General features: G+C 38.5%; 2 protein-coding genes across 2 annotated transcripts; both read left to right on the top strand.

The window, feature by feature from the left end:
• Nucleotides 1-624: 624 nt before the first annotated feature.
• LOC589637 lies at nucleotides 625-4,139 on the top strand. The gene is made up of 4 exons (XM_030987672.1): nucleotides 625-704; nucleotides 2,224-2,351; nucleotides 2,972-3,334; nucleotides 3,925-4,139. Exons 1-4 carry the CDS (start codon nucleotides 625-627, stop codon nucleotides 4,137-4,139), a joined length of 786 nt encoding a protein of 261 aa, XP_030843532.1.
• A 4,215-nt stretch (nucleotides 4,140-8,354) lies between these two features.
• On the top strand, nucleotides 8,355-18,622 carry LOC575506 (cathepsin L1). The gene is made up of 5 exons (XM_775903.5): nucleotides 8,355-8,945; nucleotides 9,537-9,729; nucleotides 15,328-15,542; nucleotides 16,097-16,331; nucleotides 17,553-18,622. Exons 1-5 carry the CDS (start codon nucleotides 8,697-8,699, stop codon nucleotides 17,648-17,650), a joined length of 990 nt encoding a protein of 329 aa, XP_780996.3. The 5' UTR covers nucleotides 8,355-8,696; the 3' UTR covers nucleotides 17,651-18,622.

The raw sequence follows: 18,622 nt of genomic DNA, 5'->3' as shown, positions 1-18,622 counted from the left end.
TGTTCAGGGGATAGGTGTCTTAGTATACAAATAATGGATGGTTATGAGTTGAAAAATTAACGTTAATTCTATTCAACTCGGCTGACGTCTCGTTGAATAGAATGTTAATCTTTTAACTTATGCAAATATTCGCACTATTGAACGAATGAAAAACATTCATTATTTGTTTTATACAACATCGAAGAAGAATAAATTAAAGTTGGAGTCAAGACTTCTCGATTACATTCAGATTGCCTTCGCGTCAGATACACGCATGGATACGCGCAAGGCAGAGAGGTACACAGTCTGCATAACCAAAAAATACACGGCGAATTTAACCCAAAATGCACGCCCGTGCAATAGAACATCTATTGAATATTATGTGACCAACAATCCTCTAATCAAATGACAAAGATCCACGTAGGTGTTGTATAAAATCGGAAAGATGATATTCATTCTCTCAGAACCAAATGGAGAAGATTACATAAAATATTTATTTATTTTTAAAATCTAAATTTGGGCCTATTCAGAAGCTGGGAATACACCCATCATGCATCATCATGAAACATTGGACTAAAAAATCTATGCAAATTATGCAAATTGCTCAACATTGCCCGAATGTTGAAATTGTTCTCTACCGACAAGATGTCACAAATGACCACCATGATCACCAACTACAACAACAACAAACATCATCACATCTTCAACGGAAAGATCTTTCTTAGGTTCATTAAATGAAAAGTTTAACTATCCTACCGGGGCTTTTGGGGTAATCATTTCGATCAAGATGATGTTCCAAACGTTACCAGATCCAAAAAGCGAAGTCTAGAAAGAAAACGGGTTTCCTTGCATAATTTGAATACTAGGACACTACTAACGTTTAAATTTCATAGATTGGACATACGTGAGATATTCTTAAATCCTGCAAAGTTCTTCAGAATTTGATGATGGCTGCAAAAGGGATGCTTTTAAGACATGCTAATGTGAGTATAGTCCACCTTTTCATCATTACCACAAAACTAAAAACATTTATTCATATTGTTTATGATATTTACTAAGGATTAGGGTTTCTGCAATATATACATGGATTGTATGTAACTCTATTTCGATGAGGTTACATATAGTGGCTATTGATTGGATCAACAAATTTAAATGTAACGAGTCAAAAATTGATATATTATACTCACTGTTTGCCTAGATCCTGCTCAATTCAAAATGAATCATGGAATGAGACGTCGAGTCCTCTCCTCAGAAATATTTATCCAATTGTAGCCGAGCTAAAAGGATTCACACATAATTTTAAACAGTTCAAATAAAAGTAACTGGCAACAAGAAACATCAGAGGTCTCTTGGAGAACGCGTAATAAAGGCGTTTGCAATGTCTCTTTCGCTTGATATGAGGAAAATTTGTCTCTGTGTCATGAATCCGGTTTTGCACAGATGCCAAAACATGCAGTGTCGAGGAAAATAATCTATAACGCTAAAACATGCAGTGTGTCGAGGAAAATGATCCTTAGCTCAAATGTGCTTCGTTCCATCAGATTTAAATATAGATGTGACTAAGAACCCACATCAAATAATCCGTATTTCACAATTTTGTGACGTTGAGAAAGTACCTGGTGTACGTCAGTCTAGCCAAGTGGTCCAAAAACCAAACAAGAGGAAATTTACACAACAAGGGCTGTCCAAAGTCCAAACAAACAAAATAATTAATATCTTTTGCTCAGTGAGTCGGCCCTGATCACAGAACTGTAAAATATGTATTTTACAGTTTTGTGGTCCTGATGGGGATTGCGATGCAAACCAAATCACGTCATATAGTGGGCATAGTTGGCATTCCGCATAGCCAGTGCAAACATTAGTCTCTTCCTGGTAGATACAAATTATTGGGGAGAGGGGGGGGGGGGGTCTAATATATATCGACTGCCGCCGCCTTTGAGTACTTTTGCCATAATTCAGTAATTCGGGATTATCTTTCCAACAATACACATTTGTCCTTACCCGTGGAGACAATTTTCATGTTGCTAAAATGTCAATGTATGGGCTGAAGAACTAAGCAAATGTAACTCCGCAGCGTTAAGCTAGCAATGTAAATTGAAACTATTTACGTATGAATAATAATAATAATAATAATAATAATAATAATAATAATAATAATATTGGATTCTGTATAGCGCTCATCTCTATCAGACTTGACACTCCTGGCGCTCCAGATTATTATTGGTATAATGTTTATTTTTACAGATTGGTGCAAACGGCAAGATCACTCAAGCAGACAGAGGAGATGTGTCAAAACTACGAAACCTTTGGTGACTTCACCCTCGACTTAACAGCTGCTCTCAAATCCTTCCAGGAACTCGATTTCACCAAAGGTATATTTTCTAGTTTTGCTCGACTCTTTAAACCGCATTGTAATCTGCCGGTAATCTCGGACCATTTCGTATACTCCCAATTTCTTTCACTTGCTTGCGCTTGAAACATGATTGTGTCTTTTTTTCATCTTTGCTAATACTCTGACAACTGTTTCCACATTTTGATTCTTTGTTCTTCTTCTACGTTCATCCACTGGACTTTAAATCGAGAGGGTTACGGGTTCATGTGACCTCAGTCACATCAGACAGGGCATTTTAATTGCAACTGTTTCTCTCGACCCAGGTTTTTAAAACTGTTTATTTGTAAGTTACTTTGCGACTGCTGGACACGAAAGTCGACGTTTTCACCTTCTTCCAATTCGTCAGGATTAATTTCCCTTTTTCACATAAAATCTCACTTTTGCTCCATTGATTATTTTGTATTTTTATTGTCGAACACGATGATCCATAATGGTACTAATCACTCCTCTAAATGAACAGTATGTTGGGTATGCGTCTGTCGCATACCCGATATTGCGCGGAAACGTTCTCTTAAAAATTAAAATGATAGTTTATTGCATTTCATTTATTTCCTTCAACGTCAAGATAAAAACAATATTACATATCTTTTTATCTTGCAGCTCCTGGCAAGCCAGTATTACAGCCGAAATCATCCAACCGTTATACCTGTCTCGAATGGACGCCACCGACCGATGGGGGCGCTGTTGCCTCTTACTCTGTGGAGTACATAAAGCTCGACACCAAACAGACGACAGACGAAGGTATAGAAAGACCGACCAGCCTACCGCTCAACAACGCTAGCGACGACCTAGATGAATCCGAGAATGACGAAGATTGGACCACGATTTCGGGACTGACGGAATGTCGGTATGAACAAAGCAATCTTGAGATGAATTCTTCGTATAAAATTCGGGTGAAGGCTGTTAATCCTGCGGGGACGAAATCAAGCGAGTGTATACTTTTGAAAACACCGCCAGCTCCAGGTATGAAACCATTTTTATTTGGCATAACAAAAAAACTTAAATAAAAGAAGTTTATGAATTGTAACTCAAATAACCTACTGATCAATAAATCAGTGTCAATATACAAGACTGTCTACCATTTTGAGGTAGAAATGTAATACAGACTTGTCGGCTTTCAGGCCATGATGAGTCACTATTACATGTCCTTTCACAACACATGAATCTAAATTTCCCACTCCATACCCAGGAGACAAAGTGGAACTTGGAAAGGATGAGGTAATACTGATTCCGGTAAAAAGCATACAATATGATACATTGTTTTTGATGTACCTCAAATAGACTTGAGGCTATGAAATTAGCAAGCTATCAGATATTCTTTAAAAAAATCAAGTTTCCCAAACCGGGTGACAGAATTCTTTCCTAATGATTCATGATGCTGGTAAATATATATTTGGTAGTACTTTTATGTTTTAAATCTAGGACGTTGTATGGCCTCCCTCTATAGTGAATAACAAGTATTTAAGCCAGAGATTTTACAGGAACCATGTTTCAGATGTGTAACGTTCATGCTTGGACTTTAAAATACGATAATTATTGTCTTTCGTTTCCAGTGCTGCCTTTCAAGTGGATCCAGTGCCAATCCAGCGTTGCTCATACATCATCAAAGGTTCGAAAGGACGGCCAGGAGGTCCTCGTCTCACCAACATCAACATTGTTCTCCTCGAACTCCAGCTCGTTCCCGACCTCGCCCATCGCTCTCGAACCCGTCCACACTGGGAGACAAGAAGCTGACGACGGGGAAACACTACTGGGAAGTCCAAGTTGACAAGTCCACTCTCGCTATCCACGTCGGCATTGCCAGTGAGCGCATGGCCGAACGCTTCAGCCGCAGCAACGGCGGAGACGCCATTGCTGATCGCGACAGCGGGCATGACAGTAGCGACGAACTGGACGACGAGGTTTCGTTGCAGGATCCCACCGTATTCGTCACGCATTGCATGGGCAAGCTGACACTGCCGTCTCCGACGTCGTCGCCAAAGAAGACCTCGAGCAGGGCACCGTTGAAGGCTTCAAGTCCCAGGTCGTGTAATATTGAGTCCAATGTTATTGGTGTTCTCTTAGACGCTGAGGCTGGGAAAGTGTCCTTCTATGATGGTTCTTCCAAGGAATGTCTCTTCTCGAGGAAGATCAAGGTAACCGGTTTGATCCAACCCGCTATATCCATCATCGGGTCTGGAACAGCTAGAATGAATTAATGATGGACATGGCCGCGATCACTTCCCCCTAAACAGATACAAATATACATTGAATTGTTCTGCTTGAAGAAACAATAGTAGTTTTTAGAAATTATAGATACAATACGAGAACTAAACATTAAGAAAACCTCTCAAAGCATGTTCTTTATGTTAATTCTAATTGATAAACAAAAGTTCATTCCGCGCTTATGGACCAACAAGAATTTTTAATATCGACCTGTATCAATGAATTGTCAACTGTATAATTGATTTTGTTAATGTGAATATTATTTTATCAATGGGCTATACACCCTTTCACGGTTACAAGAGTGCGCATGCGCAGCCAGGGGCGCCAAAGTTATTTACTCGTAATTTAAGATGGCGCCCATGTAAATATGATGTGAGCGCACAGCGCAGGCAGTGACGAAGCAATACATGCGCATCTGAAAACATTGATGACGTAATGTTTACCCGTAAATTAAAATGGCGGCTTTAACCGTAAAAGAGTGTAGTCAGCGTTGATTGAGTTCCTTTACAGTCTGTTGTTTGAAATCCTACAAAACGTGTAATGAAAATAAAGTTGAAGTGAAATATCAATTATTACTTGATATTGAATACGGATCGACAGTCGATAGATTAAATGACAAAAAAAGTTCCAAACGTCTAGCACAAGATCTACATTTTAGCTTGCACAAGATATATACTACGAGTTTATTTGTGTTTCATTAAAAATATATTTGCCATGTTATCCCCTTAACTTTCTCTGTATTTGACCAATCAGAGCCTACCTTTCAAAATTGTAAACGTGAAAATCTAAATGCTGATTGGCTATTACAATATTTGCGTTTGATTGCAGAAAGTTGCAGGCCATTTCCACTTTTAAAGGACATTTTTGGTACAAGGGATGTTATTTTTAAAATATCTAATGCTGCATGTGGCAGTTCATGATAGCTTGTGTCAGAAATATATCGGGAATTGGATGCAATAAAATACGTCAGTGGTAAAAGTTGAAATGTCATACCGGCTTTTTATGATGAGAAATTTAAAGTACACGAAATTATGTTGGTAGTAACAGCGACAGTTGTAATCTTTTATTGTGCATGGATTTGTAAAGTGAGTTATTATATAATTTTTGTATGGGGTAAATGATAATCTGTATAATATGATAATGATGATGAGAATGGTAAATTATGAGTGATGATGATGATGATTATTATAATGATGATAATGGTATTCAACAGTTTTGATACTGTTAGGATTAATATTGCTAATCATTATTATTGTCATTGGTTGTATTCATTATCTTCTTCTCCATCATCGCTATCGTCGTCATCATCGTTGGCATGGTGGGCGTTTTCATCATCGTCTTCATCATCATCATCGTCCCAATCATCATCATTATCTATTTTTGAATCACTACTGTTTAAATTATATTTTTCTTCACCCTTTGTATGTAAGCTTTCGAGTTTATTTTTTTAATTAGACATATCATTCCCCTTGTTTCTTGATTGAATTCATTTGTATTCCTCTAAATAACTGATTAAAATTGTGAAGATTGTAATTATGAGTCATCTCTTTTTAGTACCGAGTGATTTAGATCATCTACATTTGGGTGTTGGTTCAGTTACATTTCATATGATAATTATAATGAAAACAATAATTATGCTGCTAAGGAACGATTTTAATTCATTTATGACAGATTATATTGTAGCGTTTTATCTTTCGCCTGCTAACCAGTCAACAGGGTATTTTTAATATTATTCTTTCACGCAGTCAATACGCATAAAAACTGTCGCTGATGCACAGTGCTGTTACTATTTCTACACTTAAATGCAAAGCCGTTTATGAGTGATGGAATAATTTATCGCTTAAGTGGCTGCTCAAAGTCCTGTTTTATACGGTGTTGATGCTAAGATTTGTAGTAACGAAAATGTTTGTTAGAAAGATTTATTTCAGAGAGGAACTGTATAGCACCTTAAGCGCTTTATACGCTAGTTATTACCAAACGGAATAGAAAATGCCTTTTGTTTATGTGTGAAATAATTTGTGTGCAATGTCTTGTAGTATGACTTGTTCGAGAGATACCGGCATGTTTTTCATGATAAAAGGGATGAATTAAGTTTTGCCTTTTTAATGTATAGATTCAATATGTTGCTGATCAAGTTCAAGTGCCTCTTGAGAAAATTACGTGCAATGTTTATAGAAAAAAAGAAAAGCTAGAAGAAAAAACAATCATACGTGCATTGTAGAGTTAGTATTCAGGTTTAATAAAGAAAACTACGAAGGTTTCAGTTGAATTATATTATGTATTCAGTGTACAGATAGATTTTTATTGAATTGCTTTATTATTATAATCATAGTTTTTAAAAATCACATTAAACGATTGTTATTGAAGGATGAAGATAGTAAGATGATGGTGAAAATCTAATCTTAAGAGAAAGGATGTTGCGGAGCTTATCGTGCGGCTGCAAATATCTTTCAATTGATTTTAATGCTATTTCGAAGCTGTGTACATCGATGGATATTTTCGTTAGGGTTATGTTTTGCCTTTTGCTGTCGTATTGTGAATAAATCTTTGTCACAGCAATATTATTCATTTGTGTTATGTAAATTGTTTGCTTATGAGTTTAACCGGGTACATACAAATAAAAAATAGTTTCTTCCTGTATTTTATTCACTTTCAGAAATAACTCAATAACTATCTATTTCTGTGTCTATACCTCACTTTTTATTCTGTATTTTATCTTCCGCTATCCCACTTTTCCTACATCTATACATTTCAAACACACACACACCCATACACACCCACAAATATAGAAAAATAACAAAACAATCCACCCCACCTATCGAAGTACAGTGTAAATGCATCGTAGTACAGTTTCATGCAATAAAGACATTTTGCATATCCATTCATTGCTCATTTCTGCTTTCATTTTAATTAAAATAAAATCATTTGTATTATTCATTTTCGCTTCCAATTCATATGTTCAATACTTTCCAATTTCTATCTCTAAAACAGGAAACACAAGTTTTATTTCAGATTAGAGGCGAGCCAATCCCTATTGTTTTGTATTGCAAGGACCATTAACTCATTTTCTTTCGCAAAATAATATGTTATTCATACAATTATTAATTTTTAATTAAATTTATCAATTATTTTATCAATCATTTAGCTATGTCTACACCTGGTACGTTTGTGCTTCTCCTTATTCTAATGATCTGTGTACCGAACCTTGTTTTTCAACGCAAAGAAAGAAGTAGACCCCGCCCCTATCGTCCAATTTGTTAATAGATGCATCAATTCAGTGTTGGCATACATGTACTATTGCTCGATATATAGACTTTGAACTGTGACCTCCTGAAGTGTAAAAGGCGCACGCCGGTAGCTTTTGTAGCTTTTCTTGTTTACTCAGACCCAGAATTAAAAAAAAATGTTTGTTGGAGGGAAGGGAAAACAAATCATGTGCATCACGAGACATTTTTTTTTATAAGCATGCCCTAATAAACAAAACCTCGTGACGAACCACGAGTTGTTCCAACAAAGCGCACCAATTCAATAAAAGTGGGGTTTAACATTTGCAAAGTTTTTATCCAGAACGAGAGAACAAAATAATGTTCTTTTCAAAGTTAAAAGTATGTACAAATAAATGGCACGAATATAATGTACATAGCGAGTAGCTTCATTGAAGTCTTGATAAAGACCATTATTAAAATTCCTTATTCATGTCAATCAATGCAGTATAATTTTGACTGCAACAAAAAGCCCTATACAGAAGACTAGTCTGTCACGTTTAAAATACAGGTATAATATCAATAAACATGAACTTTGTAAGTTATGATATGCATGTGATATCATATAGTTTATAACCTGGGGTATCTGCAGACTACTGGGTACCGAAGTTTTGGTGTTGGTTTTACTTGGTGTTAACTTTGAAGTGCTGTGGACATGGTGATAACTGGATTTGACAGAGAAAAACGCTGTCACCGTGTAGTGTGAGGTATTCTTGGGTGTTTTCGTCACGGATTCGTAGAAAACAGATTGACGGAAACCCATTGTAGATATTTTAGTATTTGAATAAGCTAGAGTATATGATAAAGCGCATTGTTCAATCATTGCATTGTCAACATAAACGCGATATATACTCAACATGGCGAGAAGTCTAGTGATCATCGCTGTGCTGGTGGTTGTGCTCCATGAGTCATACGGTCGCCCGTCAGAGTCGACAGCGTGGACGAGCTGGAAGACACAGCACGGTAGACGGTACTCAACGAAGGAGGAGGAGCTCGTCCGATGGAAGACGTGGGTCAAGAACAACCGACTCGTCGACGAGAACAACAGAGCTTACGATGAGGGAAGACGATCGTTTAAGATGGCGATGAACGACTTAGCGGATCAGGTAAGATATGCTATAGTAATGAATCCATTAACAATAGAAGTGGACATGTTCCTGATGGGAACACCGTTACATATTACTTTTGGTAATGTTTATTTATGACATTCTAAAACTTGACTAGTTTGTTTCACTGACTGATTTTTAAAGAGTTACGTGATCGCATGGGGTGTTCTCCAAACGTTTAAAGTAATGGTGCAAAATATTAAGCGTGGCAACCAAAAAGAGGAAATGCTTAATTTTGTAGAAAGCACGAGTTATAAAATAGGCCTATGTGACGCTTTTTATCGACATTTAACTCATAAATGTCAACCAATATCAAGCTCGATTTGTCTACGAGGTATCCTTAATTAACGTAGAATTTAAAAAAAAAAAAATTGTTGTTGAATGATTCCCCAATATGTTATGTTTCTCGGTTTAACTATATTTAGAGCATGCGCCTGAATAATGTGTTATGGGACATTGGGATGACGCATATAATACCAAATAAAATCATTGTTCTCTGACTTAATCATGCCAATATTGACTACTAACTTAAAGTTTGCATACAGTTTTCTTTACCGAAGATTCTTATTCTTAAATTTACAATCGCTACAGGATATGAGTACAGTTCAAAACAAGTTTGACGTGCAAGCGAACCTACTCAATGCAGAAAGAAAGCGCAAGTCGTCAGGGACATCATCATCGTCATCGACTTTACCGTCATCATGGGATTGGAGAAAGGAGGGCAAGGTCAATCCTGTCAGGAACCAAGGCCAGATGAATTTAGCTCTGCCGATGAATGTAGCTGGTTAGTTGATCAGGGCAGCGTTTCACGAAACCATCACAAGTACAAGTTCGCTGACATCCCATTGAAGCGGACGCATTGTAATTAGCACACTTTTCAATGGGATGTCGGTGAAACTGAACAATGACGGTTTTGTGAAACGGTGCCCTATATCCTGTAATTATTTGTTATTTCAATGCCGTTCTCGCGATGAAATAAAATGTTTCGTTGAGTGTTTTCGCAGCCAAAATTTGAAAGTTAATCGTTAACTTATTGAACTCAAATGGCTGTTGAACACGAGGCGTCATTTCGTATGCGTCATTACCTTCGACTTCGATGTCGACGAGCGACCAAACCAATGAGTTCCGACAAGGGCATCGCCAACGCCGCTTGTCTGAGCTACCTGATGTTGTCATCGAAGGCGACTCGATGATCAAGCACATCGAGGGCCGACTCCTGAGCCGAAAACATCGAGTAGTCTGCCATCCGAACCCAGGGGCAACGGTGGCTGATATCTCCTCTAAGAAGGCTACTGAGGGTGTAAAGGCGAAAGGAGACGTCATTCTACATGTCGGGTCAAATGACTTGTCGAAAGGTAATGGTAGTACATCCACCGCCGATGACATCATAGCATTAGCAGACGTGATTGCAGCAAAAGGCTGTGATGTATGCTTATCTGGTGTTATACACCGCAGATGGGAATCGGTTCACCAGAGGCGCAGTGTCGACGGGGTTAATGGGCGATTGAGAAGAGCTGCCCGTGAAAGGAGATGGGGTTTCGTTGACAACGAAAACATAGGTGACAGGCACCTTGGCAGAGATGGGGTCCACATCAATAAGGCAGGACAAGCTGTTCTTGCCTCGAATCTACGCCACTTTATTGAGCGACCTCAAGGGCCACCTACACCTACTCAGCAAATGTCCTACGCTGAAGTTGTTGGATCTTCAACGCAGGATTTCGAGATGATTGCTCCGAGAGGGAGGCTAAAGTCTGCACCTGCTCTTCCAATGTTTCCACTGACAAAAGCTCAACAGGGGTGGCACGAGCATCTACGTCTCGTCATGGCAACATGCTGTTAAACTCTGTCTCTGGTACTGGCATACTACATCATAATCTTCAGGATCAATCTCATGAACTGAATAAGAGTAACATTAAACAGTTGGAAGGTGGTTCAGTTCCTCCGTTTAGAAACAGGGGCTTAAAATTTGCCCATTTGAATATTCATAGCTTAGTTGCTAAGATTGACGAACTTAGATTACTTCTGAGAAATGCATCATTTGATGTTATTGGTTTAAATGAAACATTTTGCGACTCCATGATTGATGATTCTGAATTGTATATAGATGATTATATTTTATTACGTAGAGACCGTACGAGACATGGTGGTGGTGTGGCTGTATATATATCCAAGAGGTTCAATTATAAAAGAAGGGATGATTTGATTTCATCTACTTTAGAATGCCTTTGGTTTGAATTGCATTATCCAAATAAGTCTCCCATCCTGGTTGGAGAGTTTTACAGACCTCCAAATTCTCACGTTGATTTCTTTGAAGAATTAGACGGAAATATGGACGCTGCTCTCTCGCAAGATATGAGCTGTATTATTTTAGGTGATTTCAATTGTGATTGTATGCCACACCAACTTGATCTGAATGCTGAAAAGTTAATTTTTTATACAAATATGTACGGGCTAAGTCAGCTAATTGATACTGCCACAAGAGTTACAAATACCTCTTCTACTTTAATTGATTTGATATTTGTATCAGACAAGGAACTTTACAATGAATGGGGAATATTTGAAACTAGCATAAGTGATCATTATTTGGTGTATACGGTTCGCGATTTTAGTGCAAAGATCCATAACAAATCTGAATACGCAGAATTTCGCTCGTTTAAAATCTTGACGAGGAGAAATTTTACAGTGAATTGAGAAGTACTCCTTGGCAGGTCATAAAAGATATAGATAATGTTGATGTTGCGTGGGATATGTGGTTGACTCTATTCAATAATATAATCAACAAGCACATACCAGTATGTAAAAAGCGGATAAGAAAAAAGGCATGTCCATGGATATCTGACGAGATTGTTAAGCTTATGACGGAACGTGATAAAGTTCTCAAAGCTGTTAAAGCTAACAAAAGTGATGATCTTTGGGACACCTACAAATATCTAAAGAATACAGTTATTCATCTCATGAGGAAAAGAAAAAGAGAATATAATGCAGACCAGATCTCGCAAAATCATAACAATAGTAAGCAAATGTGGAGATGTTTGAGAAACCTTGTGCCTAAGTCATTACCTATATCTCCCAATAGCATAAATGTTGATGGTGCTAATGTGTCAGACAATGCAAATATTGCTGAAGCTTTTAATGACTTTTTCATTTCTAATGCTACTAAGATTACAAAGGACCTGCGAAGGAATAAGTCTCAACTGAGAGTAGACGAGGACAATAATATTGGTCCAACTCATTCGCAATTTAATTTAAATTTGATTACTAAGGATTTTGTATTGAAACAGATTGATAATCTGAGTATAGATAAAGCAACTGGTGAAGATCACATCAGCTGTAAACTTTTAAAGATGACGAAGAATGTTATCTCAGAGTCTCTTTGTGATATCATTAACAAATCCCTGTCTACAGGAGTTGTTCCACGTGAATGGAAAAAGGCTCGGGTAGTACCAATATTCAAATCTGGAGATATTTCTTCTTTGAATAATTACCGCCCCATTTCAATATTACCTATCGTGAGTAAAATTATAGAAAGGGCCGTCCACCAACAACTCAGTGAATTCTTGGACGTGAATCAATTATTACACCCTAATCAGTCTGGTTTTAGACCTAAACATTCAACAGCTACTGCACTTGCAAAACTTGTAAATCAATGGTCGTTGAATATTGATAACAAAGAGATTTCTGGAGTTGCCTTCATAGATCTTCGTAAGGCTTTTGATACTGTTGACCATAAGCTACTTCTACATAAACTAGCTTGTATAGGGTGTAGTAATAGGACTATTTATTGGTTCAAATCATATTTAGGGGATCGACAACAAGTGACCCAATTTAAAGGAGCCAAGTCGCATCCATCAACCATCAAATTAGGTGTGCCACAAGGTTCAATTCTTGGTCCCCTTTTATTTTCAATATATGTTAATAGTCTACCTGAATGTACTCCTGAAGGTATCATAGATATGTATGCTGACGATACGACACTTACCGTCAGTGCAAATGATGCAACTGTTGTGGAAGAAAAATTAACTGTTGCGTTAAACAGAGTCATGGCATGGATTAAGGAAAATCGTCTTGTTCTTAACACTGAAAAAACTTGTGTCATGTTAATAGGCTCTCCTGCTAATCTCAAGAAAATTGAATCTTTCACCATTTCATTAAACGGCAATTTGATCAAAAGAGTTCAATTCACCAAATGCTTAGGACTTTTGATAGATGAAGAATTGAAATGGTCTAAACAAATCGAAAACGTAAGTAAACTTACCCAGAAAAACATTAGCATGATAAAGAGAGCAAAGAGTTTTTTGCCTCAAAAATCCTTAAAGTTACTTTATAACAGTCTAGTGTTGCCACGATTAGATTACTGCTCTGTTGTATGGTCGAACCGATTTCATTCTCATACAACTAAGCTGCAAAAAATTCAAAAGAGGGCCGCAAGAATAATATTGAACAAGACATATGACACACCGTCGGCTGATTTGTTCACAAGTCTTAAATGGATGACACTAGACAAGCGGTTTGAGTTAAGTCGTGTTATGATGATATATAAATGCGTTCATAACTTAGCACCTTCTTACCTTCAGGTAGGCTTAATCAATCCTAATGATGTACATGAGCATCATACAAGGCAAATAGACAGTGGATGTTTACGTGTGCCTAGATTTCACACTGATTGTTATAAGTGTAGCCCAATTGTTTCTTCCATATTTGAATGGAATAAGCTAGATAATTCATTGAGAACGGCTTCCTCTGTCAATTCATTTAAGAGATTGTTTAAACAAAGTTGTAATTTGTGAATGGCTCAGCCGTATAAACACTACGTGCATGTTCTGTAATATTGACATGACTTATTCACATAATTGCGACTTAATTAATATTTTTCCTATTGACATTACTGTTTACTAGGTTTATGATATACGTTTATTTTGCAAACGAGTATTATTTTTGTAACTGTTCTGTATAAATGTTATAAACGATGTAAATATGTTCATTCAGGGCCCCATGGAAGACCACTACTTGCTGGTGAATGGGCTACCCTGTCAAAAGATCAGAAATAAATAAATAAATAAAATAAATTACCCGCGCTCATATCTAGCCTGTAAAGGTAAAGTCCCTGTCCCACTGACCTCCTGGGCTGTCCCGGAGCGTACCGGACTGAAATTTGGCCGATCCGCGGTCAGATCCGTGTTAGATTCATGTTGGGTCCGGGCTTATCCGGGACAGTCTTGGATGGTCTGTCATGATCCGGAACACCACCCCGGCAATTTTAAACTGTTTAAAATTGCTGTGGTCAGCCCGGACCGTCCGGGAGGATTTTTCAATACGGAGTAGTCCGGGAAGGTCTGTAGTGGCACCGTGTTGATCTTGGGCGATCCTGGGTGATCCGGCATGTCGTGTTGGACTCCCCGGAGCACCCCGCACCATACACAGTTAATGCCGGACCAAGTACAGATGACCACGGGTGAACACGGACCTAACACGGTGCGATCGACGTTGCGAACAGGGATTGAACATAGGTCGGTCCGTGATTGGTCCCGGGACAGTTCATAGCTGATCCGGGATTGTCCGGGGATCTGTATTGACACCGTGTTGGTCCGGGTTGTTCGACTCAAATTCACACAGGATCACCACTGGATTAAGATATCTCTTGATCGGGGGTGTTTCTTGTTAATCCGGGGTCCTCCGTATTGGGTCCAGCTTCGGTGTGAATTAGGCTTTAGAAATATTTAAAGTCAATTGTGTTCGCATCGTTCATTTGCAATCATTTTTGTACGATGATACCCTTACATTTCACGGCAGGGACTGGATCAGTTGTTGACGCAATCTTGTGTAACGGGTTTTGCGTTCATTTTTACCCTTGCATATGATACATGGCGATGTAGAAGGAAGGGTAAGCGTTTGCTGGCTATCATAGTTGTATGATGTGAAGGGCGTGGAGCTGTACCCCTCCTCCTCTCCCCGTTATTACTTGTGATTTGTTAACATCACCCACACATCTCCTGCAATCATCTCATCCCTACTAGCCACCTGCTTAGCATACTTGGAGGCACTCCTTTTCCGAAGGTTCATATCAATTCCGAAGAGTTCCCCGAGCAGGGGCTCATAATTCCTGAACATGTTGATGTCATTTGTTGCGGTATAAATTCATAATTCAGAAAACGAAATAGTGTACGGTATTCCAAAGGTTATACTAATTTCGAAACAAATAAAAACGGAGTTCTATGTTATCAGTGTCACTTTCAGAATTTCGGAATTACGAATCCTTTTTTATTTTTGAAGACACGACCCTTTGGAAGTTTGAACCTTACTAGGAGTAACTAACCTTCATAATTATCAACATTTGGGATAACAGCATGTAACCATCACACCACTATATTGATATTCCATTTAGATGCCGTAGCTAGCTACTCGTCCATCTACGACCAGACTTACCTGTACGCACTTTCCGTCGACGAGGTGGTTGACTGTTGTCTTCCTGATCCCTTCGAACACCCTCACGTCTTCGACTGCGTGCACGATCACGACGGGCTGTGTCTGGACGGTTCCTATCATTCTGGCTCTGCTCCGAACGTCTGCAATAACGCATCGTGTAAGGCCGTCGCATCGGTAGGTAGTTTTGGTCAATTTTTGAAAATGTTGACAGGTGGTAGAGGGAGGCTGGGGAGGGGGGGGGGGAATCCGGCTAACTTTTCGGTGAATTTGGTCTCACACTGACTACATCCCTCCCCCTTTAAGGATCCATCATGTTCTGCGATAGCCTTTTGATTCAGGTACAAAATTGCCTAAGAAGGTCAGGGAAGGGGAAGGAAGAGGGGAGGGGGGGGGGGTCGTTCGTGTAAATTTTTGCTGATATTCTTTTTACCCCTCTAGCTGGCTCTCTTTCTTTTCTCTCCCTTTCTCTCTCTGTGTTTCTTTCTTTCATTTCCTGTTTGATGGGGGAGGGGGGGGGTTAATTATTGTACGGCATATACCCTACATCATGTGCACGATAGACAGTAACTTCTTGAGACTTCAAAACTGATTTCATCCGATTTTTGGTTTTGGTTCAAAAATATAAAGTATGTATTTAAAATAAAATGAACATTCCCATTTTATTTTTATATTTCTCTCTCTCTCTCTCTCTAAATTTTCCAAAATATTGTCTTACTCATTTTCTTCAGTGTAACGTTGGTAAGTCCGTAACTCAAGGTAACGAATCGGCACTCGCTGAAGCAGTCTACTTCACACCCGTCGTGGTAGCCATAGACGCAAGTCAGCCGTCTTTCCAATTATACGTCAGCGGCGTGTACAGTGATCCTAACTGCTCGTCGACGCTATTAGATCTTTCCCTGTTGTTGGTAGGCTACGGTGTTTCTTCGGTGGGGACCGAGTACTGGATATGCAGGAACACATGGGGTGAGCTTTCTTGACTGTATACGTTGCACACGAGGCGTTATTTTTGCCTGACGTAGGAATGCGTCAGTGATTTTTGTATTTATTAATGCGCCACGCGAGGGTAATATCTTACAAAACGAGTTTTAAAAAAACCCTCAAACTTTCTAACCAAGTTTTTAATAGATGATACACGTTTCACCTTGTTGACTAGCGCAAATATTAACGCAGTCCAAAATGGCGCTTCGTGTGTAACGCGTTTCTAATTCAATTTTAATATATTTAATTTATTTAATTTCCAGGCAAGATGAAACAATACATAGACAACCTCATATGGTTGACATAATGATAAAACATTAACAGTATGATATTTAGCACCAGCCAATGCCTGGGGATCACCTTAAAGAATTTAACATTTCAGTCGAGTGGCTCACCACGCATTATACGATTTGATTACGACCCGATCTGGGAAGAATCTGGAATAGCATATGATGTGAACAATTCATACGTCTAAAATTGTGAAGATCACAGATCTAAAAAAAGTCAATTTGTATAAAACAATCTCAATGTCAAATTTCAAGCTTCCTAGAAGGAAGAAACCCTTAATCGGCTCAAATTTGCAGTGGCATTAGAAAGGTAGTGCGATCGTTTATGAGTTGACTTTTAGTCTGACAAAAAAGCTGAAATTTCACTGAAATTCCGGTTGTTAGTATTCTGATCATTATTTTGAACCTAAATCAGGAAGATTATGTTTGTTCAGGTTTACAAATCGAATGTAACTGCCTTCGGTCCTGAAAAGCGCTATATAAGAACTAGCTATTATTATTATTATTATTACTTCGAAATTCGGATCGCAGGAAGATCTTAAAGTGTGCGGTGGGCTCCAGAGAATCCACTCATTACTTGCAAATGTACAGCTTTGAACTGAGATGCACGGTTACCGTATCAGGACGTCTGACCCCGAAATAAAGCACCTGGACAATAGTTACCCCATAAGACAATTACCCTCTTGGACCATTACACCCCAATCACTCCATTTGACAACTACCCATCCCAAGGTTGTACTCCTACGCTTAGGTCATAAAGTAATATTGTTTGGGAATGTTTTTATTCTTGTTACTGTGTTTGATTGCAATCACATATTTCTTGCATGAAATCATTTTTCTAACATATTGTTAAATAAATACCAATTATATGCTTTTAGTATGATTGTATTTCGCCAATCTCTTCTTTGTCCCCATACAGGAGAAGAGTGGGGAGAGAATGGCTATATCAATATTGCCAGAAATCACAACAATATGTGTGGCATCGCAACGGACGCTATCTACCCGTCAAACAAGTAAATACACTGGCCATGAAGGGCTGACTCCACCCCCACCCAACCCCCTTTTTGAATGGCAAAAAGGATAGAAAATAGGAAAGAAAGGGGAGTGCGAGAAATGGAACGGAAAATGAGACGATGCTACATCTTCCCACACCCTCCCCCTTAAACTAATTGCCCTGATAATTTCATCCAACGACTGGTGCCCCCTCCATCTCTTTCATGATGTGATCCGCGGTGATTCACAGTGAGTGAAATATATCATCGTCTTCTGCTATACGCTCTACTGGTCTGATCCATATGATCACTGGTTGATATAGGGGAAATAAACTTATTAAATACAATCGTCACCCAAAGGCCCGTCTTCTACACTGATTATAAAATGCACATATCACCTACAATTAAATTGCTTACAGCTATGATGCATGAAATCAACCTGAAAAAACAACTTCATCTGGCTTTATATTGGCCAGCGGATAAGGAGTATGAAGAAAATAATGAATAACATAAAACTGCGCGCACGGAACCCAAGGTAGGACTTGGGTCAGGTGCGAGACCTATTTGTTCAAGTGGCTACGGTTGCGTCGAGTATTGCTGTTGTTGTTGTAGAGTTTATATGACTGTTCAATCTGAAAAGATATTTCCGCCTGGCTATACTGTTTTTCCAGTTATTCATCAGCGTATTCATGATGTACTCACAAGATGCTTTTATGTGAATGAATTTGTAGAGAGAAAAGTATTCTAGCGCCATCTTTCGTCATTAAACAACTAATCCGTTCCTTGCGAACATGATTTGTATGTACGGTTTCCGTTGTGATCCGTCTGTCACCCCTCTCCAGTATCTACATTTAAACCTAAAATTAAAGGTGAAGATAACGTTTTAAGGCGGCCATTGCATACTGTCATTTTTTTCGCCGGTTGCACATATTGTCCATTAATGCTTGAATGTACAACAGGTCTCCCAAATTTCGTCTAAATGTTATTTTTGACCCGA

Source organism: Strongylocentrotus purpuratus, unplaced genomic scaffold (genome assembly GCF_000002235.5).
Source record: "Strongylocentrotus purpuratus isolate Spur 01 unplaced genomic scaffold, Spur_5.0 spur5_scaffold_16, whole genome shotgun sequence".
Lineage (NCBI taxonomy): Eukaryota > Metazoa > Echinodermata > Echinoidea > Camarodonta > Strongylocentrotidae > Strongylocentrotus > Strongylocentrotus purpuratus.
The sequence above is the reverse complement of the archived record's forward strand: the minus strand, read 5'-3'. Positions and strand labels throughout refer to the sequence as shown.